The 21,885-nt window shown below is 39.6% G+C and overlaps 1 protein-coding gene across 1 annotated transcript in view; it reads right to left on the minus strand.

Annotated features, from left to right (window-relative positions):
* The window catches only part of col9a1b (collagen, type IX, alpha 1b), a 132,660-nt gene extending 112,719 nt beyond the window's left edge, over nt 1-19,941 (minus strand). The window contains exons 1-5 of the mRNA XM_028820364.2: nt 19,892-19,941; nt 19,531-19,566; nt 19,350-19,412; nt 11,793-11,846; nt 401-436 (exon numbers count right to left, since the gene is read on the minus strand). Coding sequence (XP_028676197.2) covers nt 401-436; nt 11,793-11,824 — 68 coding nt within the window. The 5' untranslated portion in view covers nt 11,825-11,846; nt 19,350-19,412; nt 19,531-19,566; nt 19,892-19,941. The remainder of the gene's footprint in view (nt 1-400; nt 437-11,792; nt 11,847-19,349; nt 19,413-19,530; nt 19,567-19,891) is intronic.
* Nucleotides 19,942-21,885: the final 1,944 nt, after the last annotated feature.

A 21,885-nucleotide genomic window follows, 5' to 3' on the forward strand; every position in this document is an offset into this window, starting at 1 on the left:
AGAAAAGATAGGAGATAGTAGCCCCATATTGAACAGGCAGTACCAAAAACAATATCTAAGGAGGGCTTGGAGGTTATGAAAGTGTGAAGAACATCCGTGACAAACTTTAGTCTCCGAGATAAACACCACCAGCTCAGAAGTTTAAGACAGAAAAAGGAATTTCTGAAAAGAGCCAAGGAGAAACAGGGGGTCAAGGAGATCAAAAAACAACTTTCATAATTATAGAACAATGGTGTCTTTGACGGCTACTGAAATCGAGCTTAACTGAAGCAGAAACGCAACATGACAGACGGAGCAGCCTTGTTTCCATAAAACCTCCTCCTGTCCCCATGTTGCTTATCCCTCACAAAAAATAATTGTTCTTACTGTTCTATTTAAAGAAAAAGATCTTCATACTCACCGCTGTCCCACGCGGTCCAGGTGCCCCTGGTTCACCCTTTAAAGAAAAGAAAAATGCTGTCAATTAAAAGTGCTCATTTCAATTACTAATGTATAATTGCAATTAGTAGTATTTGACATCTAATATATTTTAATAATTTGGTTATGCCTGGGTTCCTTCCCTAACTAAAAAATGTCTAACTGTATTATCAATATTTGGGTAACTGCTCTAGAGAGGATTGTTGGGGTAGAAAGTTGTGTGTCTGTGATGTGCTTTACTTGGTGGGATATCAGAGGACAGTCGTGGGGTCGTGGGAGTGCTGGGAGAAAGAGAGCAAGTGCTGGGATGCTCTGTAAATTTTTCATATTTTCTTGGGTTCAATAAATTTGTCTTTAAGATTTTGCATTGTTTTTCTAAGGTTTTGGATCTTCATATTTAGAACTTTATTTTATCCCCAAAGGGGCCATTTGGGTTTCTACAGAAGCTCTTTAAATAAACAGATACATACACTGATAGACAAATAAATATACACACGCACATTATAGTCTGAACAAACACTACAGTGACTGAAGAGGAAGAGAATTCAAAAATAAAGAAAACATCTGACTTGGCTGTCCCAGTCCCAGTGAGGCATTATGCAGGATTAAAGGAGCCCCAGCAGTTTGTTTTTCTACAGTAGTTTGTTTTGAGACTTGTACTGCTGTTTTATCATTGCATCTTTATTCTGGTATATCACCATCTTGTTTTTTTTACTGGGCACTGCCACTACCATCTTGCTGACAGGATACTTCATCCTTTAATAGGGTTGCGTCTCCCAGAAATCGTGACAAGTGACGCCATCAGTATTACAATATTTGTGCCAGCCTTTCACAAGTGCTCTTTCAAAATATTCTTCAATTCATAAACTCTTTGGCTAGGAGTTTCAAGTTTTGTTCACATATTGGTGTTATGAATTAGGTCTTTATTTTTTTTTGTGTGTGTTTGTCTTTTTGTGAGTCTCAGCATTTGTTTTGGATTCTTTTTAGCTCCTGATTCTGAATTTAACATCAGTTTTATGGTCAGAGTCTTATTTTAGATGATGTTAATGTATTTGGGACATGTTTTCCACCATTTTGGTTGTTTATCCGATTGTTATTCAAGAGGGGTGTCATCAGAGGTCATGAGTAACTGTTTTGGGGATTTCTTCATCCGAGTTTGCGGATTCTGAACACCTTTTTTTCTGTGCTTCTAAAACTTAATTTCTAACACCTTTTTTCCAGGTTTCAACTCATGCTTCACATTTTGAGTTTGATCTTTGACTTTCCATTTGACTTTGGTAACAGACATAAAGACATGGATGACTCACAATTTTCTCCAACTAAACAGCAATAAAACTGAAGTACTCCTCATTGGTTCTAAATCCACATTTGCTAAAGTTAACCATTCTTCTATTTTAATTAACAATATTAACACAAACATCTCTACCCAGGTGAAGAGCCTGGGCGTCATTCTTGATAGTACTCTCTATTTTTCTTCCCATATAAGTAATGTTTCTCGGACTGCCTTCTTCCATCTCCGAAACATTTCTAGACTTTGTCCTGTTCTTACGCAACACAGTAGTGAAGTATTGGTTAATGCCCGAGTCACCTCACGTATAGATTACTGTAATGCTATTCTATCTGGCATCCCACAAAAACTTATCCATCACTTACAACTTCTTCAAAATTCTACTGCCAGGATACTAAACTGTTCTAAATCCACTGAACATATTACACCTATTCTCTCTCAACTTCACTAGCTCCCTGTTAACTACAGAATACAATACAAAATACTGCTCTTAATGTTTAAAGCTCTCCACCACCTCGCTCCTCCCTACCTCACTGATCTCCTACAGACTAACACTCCTCTCGCTCACTCAGATCCTCATCTGCAGCTCTACTTTCTGTACCGCTCATCAGACTCTGTTCTATGGGAGCTTGAGCGTCTCTCATAGTGCTCCTCAACTCTGGAATTCACTTCCCTCTCATATACATTAGCTCGATTCAATAGCACATTTTAAAACTACCCTCAAAACCTATCTTTTCAAACTGGCATACCAATTGCGAATTTTGCACTCTTACCGCCTGTTATCTTTGTTTGTTTGCTAATTATTGCTTTTTGATTTTTCATTATCTTGTTTTTATTTTGCTAATGTTGCTTAATTTCATTGTAAGGTGACCTTGAGTGCTAAGAAAGGCGCCTATTAAATAAAATGTATTATTATTAACAGTGCAGTGGATTTATCAGTTTTCAACTCTTTTTTGATTTTTGACTACATCTTTTCTCCTGGTTACTTTGAAAAATATTCTTGCTTGGCCTTCTAGCATTATTAATTGGATTTGTCACATGATTTTTCGACTTTCCAGATTTGACCTCAGCAAGTGTTTGGTTACAATTCCATCTTCTGATCCCTTTCCCTTTCTGTTCTGGTCTGCGACATAGTAACATTTTTTGGCAAAACAACAAATTTTATTCATTTGATTTAAGTCCCAGACGACCATTCTGAAGTATCATCGATTGCAGAGCTCAGCATCTGAAACATCTTATTATTTTATGCCAAAACACATTTAAAAGACACCATTTTAATAGAAAATGAATTCTAAAATAAATCATCAAATCAGTAATATTGAAGGTCTCAAGAAAAAAAGGTATTACATCTTAGAATGCAGGAAATCAAAAGTAGCCTTCCTGCATGAGAGCTGTTTAAACATTAAAGACTTCAGGCCAAAAGGGATTGGGCTGACCAGGTGACTCATTCTGGAAATAACAAGAAAACTACAAGTGATGGAGTTGAAATATTGATTTATGAAGCAACACTGTTCATAGCTATTGAGAACATCACTGATTTTGAGGAACACAAGCTAGTGATTGAGAGAACGGCTGAAATCGATATAATCTTGGCTAACACACACAGACTGAACTGATATTATATTGTAGTGGAGGCACCAGCACCTGTGACAGCAACAGTAACAACAAAACAGTCCCATCAGTGGTAATTACGTGACTGTTATACGAGTGTCATTAACATCCCATGCAGGTGCATCCTATAAAAAGAAGCTTTATTTTGATCTTTGCCAGAATAGCAAACCAATAAACAGCCATGTAAAAGAGCTTCACTCCATATGTGCTGCATGTGCTGGCACTGTGCTTTGCTACAATGTTGTCACATTGTCATACGTGTATTTTTGTGTATTTCCTGATTTTCCTCATTAGGATTGTTTATGTGGTTTATTTTTCACTAGCTACAGTATCTGTCGAACACAGATAATGAAATAATTTACAAATATTTGTCCTATATGTACTTTCAGGGCCTTTCCTCTGTATTCTTGTTCGTCTGAACGTCTCTTCACTGGTGTTCCCCTTCTGAGGCATGTTCCTGTAAACTCTGCTTCTTAGACTCTGTCATTATTTTCAAGGTTTCTTTCTTACTTCCTATTTGAAGGTGACTCTCTCAGCATGCACCGTTACTCTTCCTCGTGCATCTCACAGTCGCACGTCCTCTTTCATTGGATTTCCTAATCCAAACTGACCAATCAGACTGCTCTGAGGGACTGGGCACACAGACTTTAGTGTTTTAACCCTTTGCAGTCGTATTTAATTTTCAACGTCACGCTACATTAGTCGTAATTAATTATTGAAAAACCGCCAATAATTACAGCAGTTATTTTTTTCAAGCACGTAGGAATAACACAGGCCACTTTTCTCGACCAGGCGACTGTGCAAATCGGTCAGAAACTTGCAGGGCCACCAGTGGTGGCCTGACGACCTATAGCGCACTTTTTACTAAGGCCAGTTTTCTGGCCTAACGACTGCAAAGGGTTAATATAGAGTAGATTTTTAATTAGTTTGACAAAGTTTACTTTTTACTTTCATGACACTGTTTACAGGTGCCACATGACCACCATCATAATGCTAATGTTGACACTGAAGTAACGATATATAAACGCAATGGTCACTACACGTGTTGTCCCTTGGTGGATATAACTTACTTTCAATACTTCCTTATCATAGTTAAGTTTTTAAATTCAAGTAGACTCTAGTGCTAGTTTTGTTACTCTGGTTTTGACTTTTGTTTCACACTTATTTCTTGAGTAACATCTGTCCCTTCTGTTTTGGTTCCTGCCTTTTTCTAATCACACAGTTTTGACACCATGCTTTATCTGATTATGTGCCATTTTTCACCAACAATCTCCTGGTTATTTTTACTTTCTCACCATAACTCTTGGCGATACTGTGTGTTCCTACAATTGGATTAATAAGCATAGTTAACAGGTCAGGTCATGTTGGGGAGCATGTACTGGTACAGCTTGTTGCCACACCCACCACACAACGAAACAGCTTGGGATCCTGGTTGGTAACCCCCCAGAAAGACACACGGTCCAGTCCCAACCCCTAAAAATGACCATCTATTTGCCTCAGCCAGGTGTTACATGGGCATTCCTTTGGCTTGTTCCTCAACAATGAGGACACTGTGACTCGATATCCCTAGGGGAATTGCACCACATAACTCTAGTGCCACAACTGATGCTCCTTCACAATGTAGGTAATGAGCCTCATTTGGGACTCCATGAGCCACCGCTCGTTTGACACAAAGTCAAACTAGCAGTACCCATGGATTCTTCAAAGAGACACAGTACCAAAGGAGTCCAGTCTTCGTTCTAGGTCACTGGATAGCGTCCATGTCTCACAACCATATAGCAAAATCTGAAACACCAGAACTCTAAAGACTTGGAGCTTCATCCTTTTGCAAAGATATCAGGAGCACCACACACCCCTTTCTAGCGACCTCTTAACCCCCTCATGCTCTCCCAATCCACCTACTGACTTCATAGAGACACAAATGTCGCTGTTGAGGTAAGTAAACCTTTCAACTCGGTCAACAACTCTCTTCACAGACAGACACACTGCTGATGGCTGTGACCAAGATGTCATTAAAGGCCTGGATCTTGGTTTTTATTCAGGACACTCGCAAGCCCAGACACTCAGACACCTCACTCAGTCTTTCGAGAGCCTCGATCAGAGCCTCCATTGACTCTGCAAAAATCACAACATCGTCGTAAAAGTCAAGATCAGTGACTCTTTCATCATCAACCCACAACCCTTCCCAACACCCAAACCATGCAATCACTGAACAAAGAAGGAGCAAAAACACACCACTGATGAACCCCAGAATCAACTGTGAAAAACACAGAGGTTCTGCCTTCACTCTGCAGAGCACTCACAGTACCAATGTACAGGCCAACCAAAGAAACTCTGCGGAAATTTGGGTTTGTGGTCCATGGGAACACTCAGTGCAAGGATACGGATGTGGGTAGTCTTCTTAGGTATAAAACCAGACTGCTCCGGTCTCTGGTAGTTGAGCAAGTGATCACAGATCCTATTGAGGATGACCCTAGCCAGGACCTTACATGGTACTAAGAGCAGTGTTACCCCCCTGTGGTTGCCAATATCCAGGCGATCTCCCTTCCCTTTACAGATAGTAAAGATTGCAAGGAGGACAGCCTTACCACCAGCCTGGAGACGTTCACCCCAGATACCACAGATCCCTGCTGCCTTCCCTACCCTCAGCTGGCTCACCACTTGTGCAATTTCAATGAGACTGGGTGGTTCACAACTAATTGGAGGGTCAGCCTCAAGAATCGTGGACCCTGAGATATCCAACGTCCTAGTCAGAGGTTCAGCTTTAAACAGCTGCTCAAAGTAGCCAGTCCAGCAGTTCACAATTGCACTGTCATCTGTTCTGTTACCCACCCTGGCTGTGACTCTTTGAGGAACAGATTCGGATGTCCGTAATGTTTCGATTCCTCTGTAAGCAGGGCGTAGATCACTAGACCATAGATGGTGTGTCTCTTGTTCACAGATTCCTCTTACAAAACATCTCCTTATCTGCCCTCAGAGCCCTCGCAGCCATCCCTCTCAGTTCCCGGTAGAGGCCGGAGTTGCCATCAAGCCGTGCATATCATATCCAAGGTGCCCTGTGAAATGAACCACCACCTTCTGGGAATGCCAGCAAAGCCAATACAACCCTCAGCAACCTTCATGGTCTTTGTCACGGAAGGTCTCTCATATCACATTAGGATCGGCAGTTGCACCCAAGTCTGCAAGTTCCTCACAACAAACTGCATGCAAAATCATTAGAAACAGTCTGATCTTGGAGTGTGGCTAGGTCCAGCCTCATTCTCCTAGTAGGTGGTAGCCTACTGCTCCTAAGCTGCAGCTTCAGAGTAGCAACAACAAGTCTGTGGTCAGAATTCACAAACCTGGCACTTCTGTAGATCCTGCAGTTCTGTAGGAGCCTCCAGCATCTGCCCAAGAGGATGTGATCAGTCTCCTTCTCTGCACCACCAGTATCGGAACTTATCTGAACTTATCATGACTTACAAACCAGAGCACACATTAAGATCTCAAGATGCCGGTCTGCTTATGATTCCAAGGATTAATAAAATAACAGTGGGAGGTCGAGCTTTTAGTTACAGGGCCCCTAAACTGTGGAATGGTCTGCCTGCTACTATAAGAGATGCCCCTTCGGTCTCAGCTTTTAAATCCCGGCTGAAGACTCACTACTTCAGTTTAGCATATCCTGACTAGAGCTGCTGATTAACTGTACAGACTGCATCTCTGTTGTTAGTCATTAGCACTTAAACATAAGTAACATGGCAGTTATAATTGTATACTAACCCTCACTTATTCTGTTTTTCTTCTCGGTACTCAAATTTGGCACTTGGTGCCACGGCCCACCTGCCAAGTTGTTTTGCCTGCCTAAGGAAAAGTCATCCCAGATGGAGGATCGCAGGAATCGTGGGAAAGAGGGGTCCTTTCATCGGATTGGCTGGCCCAGCACTGTTTCAGCCGTGGAATGGCCAAATGGGGGAGGCAGCTTGAAGGATGAGGTCTCCAGGACTCTACACAAATCCAAATCTTATTATGGGATATATCATCTACTGTTAAATTCTACTCTGTACTTCTAAAATTTATATTTTTTATTTCTTACTATATTGAGGAATTGTTCTGCTCTGTGTACTGCAATTGTATTGTATTGACCCCCTTCTTTTGACACCCACTGCACACCCAACCTACCTGGAAAGGGGTCTCTCTTTGAACTGCCTTTCCCAAGGTTTCTTCTATTTTTTCCCCTACAAGGTTTTTTTTTGGGAGTTTTTCCTTGTCTTCTTAGAGAGTCAAGGCTGGGGGGCTGTCAAGAGGCAGGGCCTGTTAAAGCCCATTGCGGCACATCCTGTGTGATTTTGGGCTATACAAAAATAAATTGTATTGTATTGTATTGTATTGTATTGTATTGTATTGTATTGTATTGTATTGTATTGGAGTACCAAATCCAATGATGTGGCTCAGGGTGCTAGAACCAGGATCCAGAGATCCACAGGCCCTGACCTTTTGCAAAGTCAAGGAACATGGAGCCACTTTCACCACGGTCGCAAGACCCATGGGGGCCGACACAATTCTTATAGCCAACCCTGTCAGTGCCAGTGGTTGCATTGAAGTCACCCATGACCAGAGGAGTGTCACCTCACAGGCGCCCATCAACCACCAAGTGAAGTTGGGAATAAAATGTCTCCCTAACCAAGAACATCACTCACCGCAAGTCAAAGCATATACTAAGAGAACAGACAAGGCACCAGAGAATGCCTTAATCTGAGTCTCCTAATATGCTCGTTGAAAGGACTGACATCGGACACAATTGGATGGAGCCGATCCACCACAGCAACACCTATTCCCTGAGTATGACAGCCATCAGAACGACCAGACCAACATTCTCTCTTTAATTCTAAACACTCATAAACTCACAAAGGTGGGAGATTTTAATTGTGTATCTCCCACTGTAATCACAAAGCCACATTTAAGAAAGAACAACAACTTCTATGACCCATGGGGACTTCTATAATTGTTGTTATGGTCAAGCCAAGGTTTCTCCCTTGACTTGCTTTTCAATATTTTTATTTGTTTTCTATTATTTTTATAATATCATTCTGTTAATTTATTATTATCTATTTAGGTATTATGTAGTAACTATGGCCTTTTGCAGTTTTGTTTCGTTACTTGTATTTTATAGGTGGATCCTCAAGAGGTGGGGCCACCTGTCCATCACCATTAAGGGACCTCCCTCGGCCCTTTAAACTCAGGCTATAAACTGAAGTCCAGGGCAGTTCATTTTCAATGTGCTCTGGTGGATGTTGGTTGGATTTTTGGAAGTTCTCTATTTTTCTTTATTTTGATCTCTGGTTCTAGATTATTTTCTGCTTTTGCTACTTGGATTTCCTTGTGGATTTCGTATTGGGGCTTGTTTTTGAATTTCCTGTTAGGCAAGTCTGTTTTACTTATTTTTTGTTCCTGTGAAATATTTTGTTGTATTTTTCCTATTCCTCCAAGTAAATCAATTTTTATAAAGTTTCCCTGCTGCTCTGCATAAGCCAGGGGTTGATGGTGATCCACTCCCTTGTGGGGAATTTTGAGCATTTTTCTTGACATTTCACAGTACATTTTAAAAATTTTATTTTGAAGCACATTTTGGCCTGGTGTAGACCAAAGCCAGACACTCTAGTAGAATCTGGGCTGGCTTCTGGTGCACTTTCTCTGGGCAAACTGGTGGGATTCATGCCTGTTTTCCTGGTGCTGTTTTTGAAGGCCTCACACCACTTTGGCCAGTTTGTGAGATAAATTATAACTCTATTGAAGATAACACTGCTTCCTTTCTTCAATTCATCACACTTATTTACAAATCAACTACTTTTCATGGATAGAAATCTGCATCTCTTACTCATGTCTATTATTATTAGGCCATTACAATTGTATTCCATCTTGCATCTAGTGACTCAAACCTTTATTAATGGCAGAAATAATTTGTTACATTTATTTCCATGCATTGATTTTTATCACAACAAATGCATCTGTAGAGATATCAGCAGGAGCACTTTGAGAAATAGTCAAAGACTACTTAAGTATACAAATACTTTCTTTCATCATATTCAAAAATAGATTCCAACCTAGGAAGACATGAGAATTACATCTAAAACTGCTGACAAATATAAATCTTTCGCCACTGAGCAATGTAAAAAAGAGTACTGTAAATAGAATTCAACTTTCTGACTGCAAAAGAAACTGAGCAACTGATACTTTTGTCTGCAAAGTTAATGTAAATAAGAAGAAAGTTTGAAATGCATTTGCAGAAATCAATAATGCAGATAGGTTTAAAGTCATGAAGCATAAAGAAATAAGTTAAAAATTTCAGGACTTAATTTGTCACATCCTTTAATTCTAGCTGCACTCGAGAAAGCTAAAGAAGAAAGCTTTCTGCCTAAAACTTTACCTCAGTGTTGATGTTTCTTTCCAAAAAATAAGGACCGCGGTCCTGCAAGTCAATCTGCACAACGGTTTATAAACTGACACTTTGTGTCTATCAGCGTCTGAGATTCTGGATAATTAAATCACAACTCTCTCACACTTATTTCAATAATCTCTAGTTTAGAGTGACAACTTCATGCTTTCTCATTTTGATCTGCTGTTTTTTAGTCCTTTGATTTTTTTTTCTTGGAATACTATGTTAATCTCCGAGGGGAAATTGTCTTTTCGCATGACCTTTGGAGGTCAGTGTGCAGAGTCAGCCATTGTAAAAGGCCCCTGGGGCAATTTTCAGGTTAAGGACCTTGCTCAAGGGCCCAACGGAATAGGATCCCTTCTGACAGTATCAGGATTTGAACTGACAAGATTCCAGATACCAGCACAGATCCATAGCCTCAGAGTCACCACTCCACCTTAACAGCTTTTGAACCTTTCACTATCGTTTGATGACATTCCAGTCTCCTGGTGACTTTCTAACAGCCCTCAAAACTTGCCAAAGTTCATCTTCGCAGTCGAAAGGCAAAAGATACTTGCACTGCTTTATTTTAGTCTGCCTCTAACTGTCTCTTAAGAACAATGTTATTTTATTAAAAAGGAATCCAATACACAGATATCTGTGCAGTGGGGGCCTTTGGCATACAGGGCCCTTAAACCACAAAACTCTCAAGATGACATCAAAATGACACCAGCCATAAACTGAAATGCACAACAATGGGTCAATGAGTTTATAACGCCACTTTCCTTTTAGTGGAATGTTCCAATCTTATACACAACATGATAATAAAATGTAAGTAAAAATCATTGCAAAAGAATGAAAATACATAATCAGGCAATTCAATACATTAAATAAACAATACATTGTAAGACTTTAGAATATCTCAATGACAAAAACTGCAATATCAACATGTGTTATCTCGAGTAAGGCACATCGATGGGAATTATGGTGTTAGGAGTTTAAATATTACAACATTAGAAAATCTTTTGTGAAGCACAGGCCATTCAGCCAATCACATCTGCCTAATTACCCCAAAACAATGTTGAGTTTTGAAGGTCCTTAGAGTCCTACCATCCACCACACTACTTGGTCACTTATTCCTTGTGTCTGTGGTTCATTGTGTGAAGAGAAACATGTTAATGCTTATGCAAAATTTACCCTTAACAAGTTTCCAACTGTGGCGGGTGTTCTTGTTGAACTCATTTTAAAGTGCGATCCACTGGACTAATTGCTTTCATAATCATAATCGTAATCAACATAATTCCTTTCTTAAATCATGTCACCACTTAATCTCTAATGGCCTAAACTCTAAATGTTCTGCTCATTCAATTTTTCCTCATAACATATCCCCTGTAGCCCTGTGATCAGTCTAGTTGTTCTTCTCTGGACTTTTTCCAGTGCTGCTATGTCTTTTTGTAGACTGGAGACCAAAACTGCACACAGATGAGGCCTCACCAGTGTGTTATAAAACTTAAACACATCATGATAAATAGCCTAATATTTTATTAGTCTTCATAGTGAGGGTGGCACGGCGGTGTAGTGGTTATGCTAATTCAGACATTTCCGTGTTCTAGAAGATTTAAACTAGGAATTCACATTTCCATGACCACTATGGCATTAATTCCAGCCATTATATTAATTACAGTTTAATTTCTTTAATTGCTTCATGGAGTTAAATTGTTGACCCACTAGTCAGCCCAAGTGTCCCTTTCTCTGTGTATTTTGGTCATTTACAAATTCCCGGTAGCGTGGGTGTCGCCTCACAAACTGTACCTGTGTGTGCTTTATAAATGGGAGATGTTCTGCTTCCTCAGACTAACGATTTAAGGTTACATTCTTTTTTTTTTTTTGTTCTTACTTAAAAGACCTAAAAACATTATATAATGTATTTATTTCTGATAATGTGACCAAGATACAAAAGAAAATTAGAGAAATCCGGAATGCTCCCAGCAGGAGACATTGATGGATGGAATGTTCCGGGCAGTGGCTTATTTCTTTTAGACCTGCATTAAGTCAAGCAGAAATGGAATAATTTGTGAAACTTACTTTCTGCCCCACTGGGCCATCCAGGCCGACATCTCCAACAGGGCCAGTTAATCCCTGCAAAAGAAAGAAAAAGAATAGACATGATTGTTAATTGCTTCAATTCATGAATACTTAAAAACTCCAAAGGTCACTTTTAAGTCTTTATTAAAGGCCATGATAAGGCTTAATGCTGCTTTGCTGTGTTTGTGTACCTCGTCTGATTTCTTATCTCCCTAAGGATGTCTTTCTTCCTGTCATGTTTTGCAGTTAGCTTGTCTGCTTTTATGTGTCACTCTTTGCTCTCTTTTGGCAGCACAGAGACTTTGCATTCACAAACAATGTGCATTAGCAGATGGGTGGGAGAGAAGGCGTCCAGAGAAGAAGAGCAGGTTGTGCTGTAATAGAGAGGGCAACATGGCCTAAGCTAAATGTTCGCATATTTTCACTTTATGGTTAGGACAGATGTCTTTACAGGGTTTAAAAGGTTACCACAACAGACCGTCAAGGGAGCATGAGAGCCACACTAGCAGAAGAGCAACTACACATCACCGAGTTTAAGCGCAGGTGCTTAGAACCGAGAGTTATGGGAAAAGATTTTATTGTGTTCATAAGAATTTGTTTTGAACTTTTTGAAATCCACTTCAGTTTTATTGTCACGCACTTCCTGAGATGAGAAAACGCACACATATGATATACTATTCAACTCATTTTAATGTCCAGTTATGCAAGATGTCAGGCTTTTTACGGTTACCCTTATTTTAAGACCACTAGACCACAAAAATGCTCATTTTTGGGCACTTTTGGACCATATTATGTGCAAGAAATTACACCCTTATGATAAAAAGTAAATCAATAGATGTTCTCAGTAAAACTGATCAGAAGAACTTGGTGTGGGCCACATCGACCAACCCTAGAGGACCACCCCCTAATGCCACATGAGGGCTCAAAGTTTATCCTTTTTACAAAACTTTGGGAAAATGGGCAACGGTAATACAGGCATGTAGAATATCATTTTATGCTATTTTGAGGTTGCTGATTGCAAATATGACAATATTTTTGATATTTCATTCTTTATTGGTGGTCTTAGCTCTCTAAGAGCCACTCCTTGAAGGTTAATAATGACAAATTTCAAACATAAGCAGGTGTAGTATTATTTTAGATTATTTCATGGTCAGTGATTATGAATATGATGCCATTTTTGATCCTTTATTAGGTATCTAGCTCTCTATGGACCACTATCAGAATGTGAAAATTTCAAATTTCTATTAAAATGAAGAGTATTTAGACTTAAACGTTTTAAGTTAAAGCACACATTTCAATATGTCAGATATCTGACACAACTATTCATGTTTTTTCATGTACTTCTACCTCGTGAAGTAAATCATTACATTTCTTACAAACACTCCAAATTAGGGCAGCTTACTCTAATTCGGGCCTTTTTGTTTTGATAACATTGACGACATTGTTTCTTTGTGTTGGAAATGTCACCATGGTGTTATCTTCTTGTTTGTTTTGTTCACAGACACTCCAGTTTTATGTGTTTTCAGCATAGCTAGAGCCACATTATTGAAAACCAGGCACATATCATATTCATATTCATCACTTTTGAGGTTTAATATATTTGTCACGTCAACAGACATTATAAAAATGGCTCGGTGATTTGAATTATTATGTGCATGAGTTAACGTTTTGATTGTTTGACTGCATTTCCTTTCCTGATCATGTGTATTCCCAACATATCTTATTAGGCATATGTAAATATTCCAAAATCTAAAATGCTTCTGGTCCAGGGTATTTTGCATTAGGGATACCCATCTTGTATATAGCCAAACTCCGTCCCTACCTCTCTCTCTGTGATGCTGAAAAGCTGATTTATGCCTTTGTCTCATCCAGACTGGACTATTGTAATGCACTCCTCATCGGGATACCCAACAAGAGTCTTCAAAAGCTCCAACAAATTCAAAATAGTGCTGCAAGAATTCTGATGAGGGTGCAGAAATATGAACATATCTCACCAATCCTTCAGTCACTTCATTGGCTCCCTATCCATCTCCGTATCGAATACAAACTCTGTTTACTCACCAGTGTATCTATGGAAATGCTCCACAATATCTTAAAGAACTCCTTATATTACAATCCACTACAAGAAACCTCCGTTTTACAAATACCCACCGCCTTTGCCCCCCTGTGACCAAACTTTATACAATTATACAATCTTGCCTTGCCTTTGTTTAATCTTTTTATGTTGCACTTTGAGATTAACTGCTAATGTAAAGTGCCCCTATAAATAAAATGCATTATTATTATTATTATTATTATTATTATTATTATTATTATTATTATTATTATATATCTTTCTATTATAAAAAAAATCTTGGAAGGAAACGATACATGATTTTCTCAGAGACACTTTAACGTCCTGCGAGATCAGGCAGTGAGAGAAAAGGACAGCTGCTGCAAAGGCTTTTAAATGATCGACACACAGGGCGACAAGCAGAACACGCAGCTCGGCAGCAGCAGCAGCAAGACAGCAGCTGATCCGACCGCAACTCCTTAGCGTGCATTCAGCCCTCTCCCCCTTCACAACGCAAGTGGCAGAGACGCAAAGTGGCTGGAGCATAACACGCCCCATGGAGTGGAGGAGGGCGAGCAAAGCGAGCAGGGGGCACAGTATATATATATATATATATATATTAACGTCCATGCATGGAAGTGTGTGTGTCTGACTGGTCTGAAAGTGAGAGGTGGAGTCGGGGTAAGGGCTCCACCTTGGAGGAAACAGAAAATTCACTTAGCCACTAATAACACAAGCAGGGTCAGCACGTCAGCAAAACAAAACCGCAGAAGAAAGACAAAGTCTAACATCAATAAACTGGTATCCCTTTTACTTTTCCTCCCGCCGCTAATACACAGGCGAGGTGAGTACGTCGGCAAAATAAATCCTCCTAGGAGAGAGATGCCCAGAGAAGTTCCTTTTAATTACATGACATTACTACATTTCAGTTTATTTTCTGACGATTTCAGTAGTTTCTAGGACCCCGGGCTTTTTACAGCACGGGCTTACACAGCTTGTACATATATAAATATATAAAAAACAAAATAATATTAATTATTATATTAAAATATTTATTAAACATATATTAAAATATTATATTATATTAATCAAATAATATTATAATAAAAATAAAAAATATATATAAATAACTTTTATATATAAATATATATATAAAATTAGAGCCCACATGGGCTTAGGGGTCATCTTCAGGGCTCTGACAAGATAAGGACTCGATGATCAAAGCAGAGGGTAGCACAGTTGTTGACTGCTCCCTTCTTTCCATCCTCTGATCAGAAGAAGATCCCCAGAACAAATACAGATGTCACTTCTGGTTCTCTCCTGGAATCTGCGCCCCTTCCTCCCAGCCAACTATATAAGAATTTGCCAGGCTAGAAGTTTTATGTCCATTATTAAACCTGCATCTGGAAGATACAGAATCCTGTTCTCAACAATGCCTCTCAAAGAGGGAAACTTAACAACTGCATATAAAATGTCTAAATAAATGTATCTTTTTGTGCACTTTTTTCATTTTTAATCAGTGCTACCCTGAAGGTGCCCAACACTTCATCTATACACACATATTATACAAGGGGGGGACCCAAAAATATGAAGATTTTTTTTAAAATCATATATTTCTCAGAACATTTCCAAAACTCTCCCTGAGAGGCAATACACTTGTCCCACCATTTTTTCCATTGTTCAAAACTGTTTTGAAACTCTTACAAAGTGATAGCCTTCAGTGCCTCCGTTGTTTGGTTCTTGACCTCCTCTACATGCTGAAAACTCTTTCCTTTAAGGTCCTACTTCATTCTTGGAAATAAGTAAAAAATTGCAGGGTGCAGGGTGCGGGGATGGGGTGGAGGGGGGGGGACCATTGTCATCCTGTTTTTCATGAGAAACTGCTGAGCACTCAATGCTGTGTGGGCAGGAGCGTTGTTGTTATGTAAAAGCCACTCGCCTGATCGCCACAATTCAGGTCGTTTTCTCCGCACTGCATCACGCAATCGCTTGAGCACTTCAAGGACGCCGCTTGGCCAAATGATGCAGATGACAGTCTAGTACACACACCTAGCGGCCAACGTCAGAACTAATGCCCCTCCAGCTTCCTGAAAAAAATTCTTGTTATTTTTGGGCCCCCTCTACTCTCATGCATGTGTGTCTCCGGATCTCCTCACGAGAAGGGTCCAGCTGCAGCTTGCAATACTTATGACATAGATCGGGTAATGCCCACAACGTCAATCACAAAACACCCTTTGACTCAGATAATGCCCTTTGACTCCTACAACCCTAATCTTAACCATAGTGTAACTGTGAGTAGCAGTGACAATGTATTGTACCACTCATCCATTGACGTCTTTGAATGCCAGTTTATGATCTGACTAGACAAAGAGCCCGTTTCGACAATGTAAGATGAAACGAGTACGAGTGGAATAGTAATAAGTATAAGCACCACAAACCTGATATAGGTGTATTGAATGAATACGTAATCAGAATGTGTAATTAGGCCTCGAGCTGTAGTCGAAATTGCCTTTCAGGCCTCTAGAGCTTTAATCGAAGTCGCCTTTCTCTTTGAATTTTTGCGGCCGTAAATCCGTCACCTGCCGCAATGTTGGGGTTGGATGTCGGTCAAAGTCGCCTTTCTTTTTGAATTTTCGCAGCCGTCTGCTGCGATGTCAGTCTCGTAAGGTTTTTCGGGCAGCTGCGCAGAAGGCGACTGCGCATTCGGCTTAGGACAGACGTGAGTGAGTGAGTGAGTGAGTGAGTGAGTGAGTGAGTGAGTGAGTGAGTGAGTGAGTGAGTGAGTGAGTGAGTGAGTGAGTAGGCTGGCGAATTATGTATTAAGATGTTACAGAAGGGTTTTTCACTTGCAACAGGTTATGTTTATTTTTAACACAAGAAATGTGCTCTTCACACATGTGATACACATTTATATGTTTAAACAGGGGTCTTCTTAGGGGACTTTTCAGAGGCAGACAGTTCATTGTATTCAAACGCTTGCTCTCTGTTGGAAGAAGCTACTCCCAACCCAGCAACTTCATCTGGTCCTTCTGCAACAATGGGATAACATCTGACAATGGCTGATTAGAGACTCAGCAGTTCTGTGGGTCAGAGGTGTCAAGCAAGTGCAGTCACACAAGATTCTGAAGGACTACCAGACAACTGTTGGTAATGTTCACAGTTGTTTTTGTTGGTGTACTGTAATTCTTATTTGTTTATTGTTATTTCAGTAACTAAGGTTAAAAGTTCCATCCAACAAATAGTGTTGCATCTTTTTCTGTCAATGTATACAGTATATATTGTAATGGGTGGACGGGTCAGTCAGATAGAAAATGCAGGCAGAATGATGTCCTCGCAGGGATGGACGGGAGTTTCTTACATAGCCAGGAAGCATGTAATGTGAATGGATGTTGTGGGGGCATCATGGCAGAGATGGTCAGAGTTCCCTTTCCCATTTTCAAGGCCAGGGTGAGTGAAGAGTACTGGGAGTCTGCCTCCTGTACTTATGATGCTCCCCCATTGACTGAAGGAAGACATCCCTTCTGAGAAGTCTCTGTTTGGATGCCCACAGAGCACAATGGCAGTTGTGGTTCTGTAAGGCCACCCGGTTAGTTTCCATGGGTGCCAGCAGGGGGAGCTATTTAGAGGTGAGTCTTCTTTCTATGGATCGTTCCGCTTGACCCGGAAGTGCTTCCTGGAGTCGGTGATTGAACAACAGAAATCCTTTCAGGTTCATTTGAAAAGGGAGCGCTCCACACAGCCCAAGGAGTCAGAGTTAGGAGATGAGGTGGACAACACTCGCTGGGGAGGAGTGGAGGAAGAAATGAAATTGTATTGTGAAAGAAGAAGCCTGGTTAAAGGTATTTAGTTAAATAAAAATGGTCATTTGGACCCAGGGCTGTAGTTGGGTAATTATGTCTGGGGTTTCGGGTCAAAGTGGGAACCCCTAGTGGCCTCTGATATAATATCCTATTTTCTTTCATTTTTTTTGCTGCCTTCTCTATGAGGTCTAAGTATGTTTTTTTCATGAAATTTCTTATCCCTTGAATTCTGCAAAATGTACAAAGTTTAATAATATGTTATTGTATTGCCGCATTGTTTAAAGTAAAGCATCATCTGTTGCCATGGTGATCTCTTAGAATCACTTGGGAGCGTGCAACGTGTGATGTCATCCGGAGCACCGGCATAAAGACCGGCATTTTCCATTCCTGAAAATCCAATATTAAAATTCCCGTGTTAGTGTGTGTTTTGTGTTATTTTGCTTTGTTTATTCATGTTTACAGACTATCATTTTTTAAGTTAAAAGACTTTGATTTTTTTTTTTTTTTTTGCTTAGTGTTTTAAGCTTGACAGATGGCCAGCTTTCCTTTTCTGGTTTTGATTCTTGCCTGTCTTCTCCCAATGGGAGATTGTCATTCATTAAAGTCTTTGCTGTCTCGCCTTGACTCAGCACAGCTCTATCTAAACTGGCTAATGGTGTAGAATTGGAGGAACTTTTTTGTTTGCATTTTTACATCAATTCTCTTTCCATATTTCCTTATGAAGTCTAATTAATGACATTAATTTTGTTATTTGTAGAATTCTTTCAAATCTGTCCATCTATTGAAGTTTAGATGGGTGCAGCCTAAAGTAGTAGCATTGGGTTCAAGACCGGGGACTTACATAAAGATCATTGGGTACATCTGAAATGTTATATTAATACCAGACAATGAGCCGATCATTATGGGCCACTAGGCAGCCTGGAGAGGCTGTTAGTCCACCGCAGGGCAGAAATTACAATGATATATATATCATTAATTATTATCTATTTTAATATTTATATAAAATATGCTATATATGTGATGTATATCTATAATAGGAAAAATTGTGTGTGCATGTAAATGTGTGTGCTTTATATTTTTACATGCATATGTCTACAGTATATGCTTAAAGCTCCGTGTACACAGTATATGCGTATTTGCAGAATGTTTTTACACCTACAAAGTAATAACATCATCATACTGTAAAATTTCTGAAGAATGACAGAACTGAGGTTTTTTCCTTGTTGAAAGTCTTATTTTGGCCCAAGGACGCTGGCCATGCCATCCGTTTGTGCTGCTTATGTCCGTCCAGGATTAACGGCAGTGCCTTACTTCTTAATGAGAGCCCCGCACAGGCTCAGCAGGAGTTGTTATGCTTTCAGCACTCCTTGCTTGCTCACTTTTCTTAAATCTAATCCCAGTGGGCGTCTATTAACTCACTGAACTCTCTGCTTATTTCAGGCACAGACAAAAAGGTCAGTGTTTCACCACCAAATTCTTCAAACTCTTGCTTTCCCTTCAGAGTGCATTCCTCCAAGACTTGCTCCTGAAGGTGGTTTCAGAAAAACCTCCAATGGCTTTTCCTCCATAATTTGATGCAATAATCTCTACTGAATACTCTTTTTCATGCTACAGAACTGCATTTTCATTTAAACTGAAATATATGTAGTAAAACTTGGGTTTTATTAAAAAGAAAAATTAATAAAACCACGATGAATAACTTACATCTGCCCCAGGTATTCCTGGTATTCCTGGCGATCCTGGTTTTCCAGCATCCCCATCTGGGCCCTAAAATTTATTGAGATACACACACATATATATATATATAAAATATGATAATATAATATTATTAAATTACTATACTATTACTAGTTAATAAAAAAATAAGATCAATTTGAGTACTTACAGGAGGGCCAATAGGGCCATTAGGGCCTCTTTCTCCCTATGTATACAAGAAAAAACAAACAAATAAATAGTTCAATATATGATTTAAAGTTATTTGCACAGAATCTTTTAAAATAACTAAAGACATTGAAAATGTCACAAAACTTTATATTATAAACAGTTGCAGTTAAAGCTAAACACTTATATAATCTAAGCAACTATAATCGGTTACTGCAGAACAATCACTGTTCAATATGCACACAATTAAAAGGCCAGAAAGCTACCAATCAGTAAATTGGATTTAATTGCCTTAAATTAATTTACAGTATTCCTAGACTCTTGTGCACCAGGTGAGAAATACTTTGGCTCAGAAGCCCACTTACGTCTATGCCATCAATTCCGGGAACGCCTGCAGGACCTCTGGCACCTAGTGGACCTCGGGGACCAGCTGGGCCTCTCTGTTTGGAGTGAAGAACATGGCAGACATTAGAAGTGGACTGACCTCATTACCCTGGGATACTCTCTATGCAATCCACAATATGGGGGGTGATTGTCATCCCGGGGTCTTTTAAATGCTCAGCAACTCAGCATTATTTCGATACAATTGTACATATTCCAAGATGCAAAACTCGATTATGAAGACTTCTTTTGTAAGTCGCTTTGGATAAAATTGTCTGCTGTGCAAATAAATGTAAATGTAAGATGCACCTAGTGAGTATGTAGGGTTTAAAAAAGACAAATGATGAACAATTTTAACTAAGGATATGACTGGCTGTTTTTCTGAGTCTCGATCCCATGTGAATTCTGATGAATTTTCCAAATATAATTCTAACCCTCATTCTGAAAGGTGCATGAGAAAATCATTTTTAAAATCACTTCAGAATGTGAATCAGCATCATTCTAGCTTTCCTTAGAACTGCAGTTGCTCTCATCCCTTGTAAAGTTGTCTTGGTTTCAAAGAATTCACTTGTTCAAATGTTTCAGAGTTTTGTCCTCCTCCTCTTTACATACGTTAACTTTACTTACATTTATTTATTTATTTATTTATTTATTTATTTATTCATTAACGTCGAAGAAGGGTTTTGTTCCTTTTGAAGTTTATTATTGAATGTTTGGTCCTAATAAAAATAATACATTGATAAAGTAGTAACATTATAACTGTTACCTGTATACAAAGCCATCATCTCTATGAATCAGACAAGAGAAAATCCTCATTAATGGGTTTATTAAAACTCTATGAAGTTATTTCTCTACAAATTATACATTTTATTTCCAATTCATTATTTGTTATTACAGGTGTAATTTGACGGTTTAGTAATTCATTGCTTTATTAACCTAAAACTTCTCAGAATTTATGCGTTTATAACTCGTAACGTGTCACTTACTTGCACGGGTTTTAATCCAGACACCAGACACGGGGCTTCGGCGCTGGATTTTCTATTCTGCCTGAGCGCCCGGGTGTCTCCACGGGTCCAAGCGAAGTGACAAACCAGCGTTTCAAATGACGAGCACCACATAACTAGTCTGAGGCCGGTGTAAATCGGTGAGTTTTCGGTGTAGTTATTACAATATTTAGGACCAAGCCTCGTAGAGCCCGTGCTTTGTTATTCAGATTCCGTTAAGTGTGCGCATCATTTCGCCAAGTGCTAAACGGTAATAAAAATAAGTGGTCAGGATGCACATAGTTTTCCATAGTTATGGAAGTCGTTAAACTTGATGCAACAGGTGTATAACATAAATAAAATATCATTTATTTTTTTTATGTGAAACACGAGCTCTGCTGCCAGAAGTCCCGTGTGGCGGTGCTGGACTGCGTGATGACGGCTGTCCACTACAGGGCATCTCTCTGAGCCGGTGCCCCAGTAAGCCGATGCCCCTCTGTGTTTTACGCTTCACTATAGGCTTTTGAGAATCTCCTTCAGTTTTTACCCTGGTGATGATTACTTCTTTACAAAGACATTAAGACGTCATACTTTTGAGCAAAGTATGAAGCTATACAAAGGGCCGCTTTGTCCTGCAGCACATCGGGTAGACCAGGTTGCCAAAGTGTACAGAGAAGGCTTATTTTTCATCTGATCTCCAGGCAAATTCCGGCGCTCCCCAAAAAAAGTTTAATGGCCCCTCTAAAGCTCTCTGGGAAGAACTGGGAAAGCGAAATCTCTTCACGCCTTACATCCTCACTTTACCTCGAAGCAAAGCTTCAAACTCCAGTCGGATGACGCGAAAATACCTGCACGTTAAGTGGAGGCAGACTTACTTGAGCTGAGCTGAAGAATGCAATCTGAAGGATGAGCACTGCAATCAGAAGTCCACAATCGCTGCGGCTGCCAGCCATGGTAACCCCTATGGCCAGCCAGGAAGCAAAAAAGTCCTTTTT

Source organism: Erpetoichthys calabaricus, chromosome 15 (assembly GCF_900747795.2).
Source record: "Erpetoichthys calabaricus chromosome 15, fErpCal1.3, whole genome shotgun sequence".
NCBI classification, from domain to species: Eukaryota; Metazoa; Chordata; class Cladistia; order Polypteriformes; family Polypteridae; genus Erpetoichthys; species Erpetoichthys calabaricus.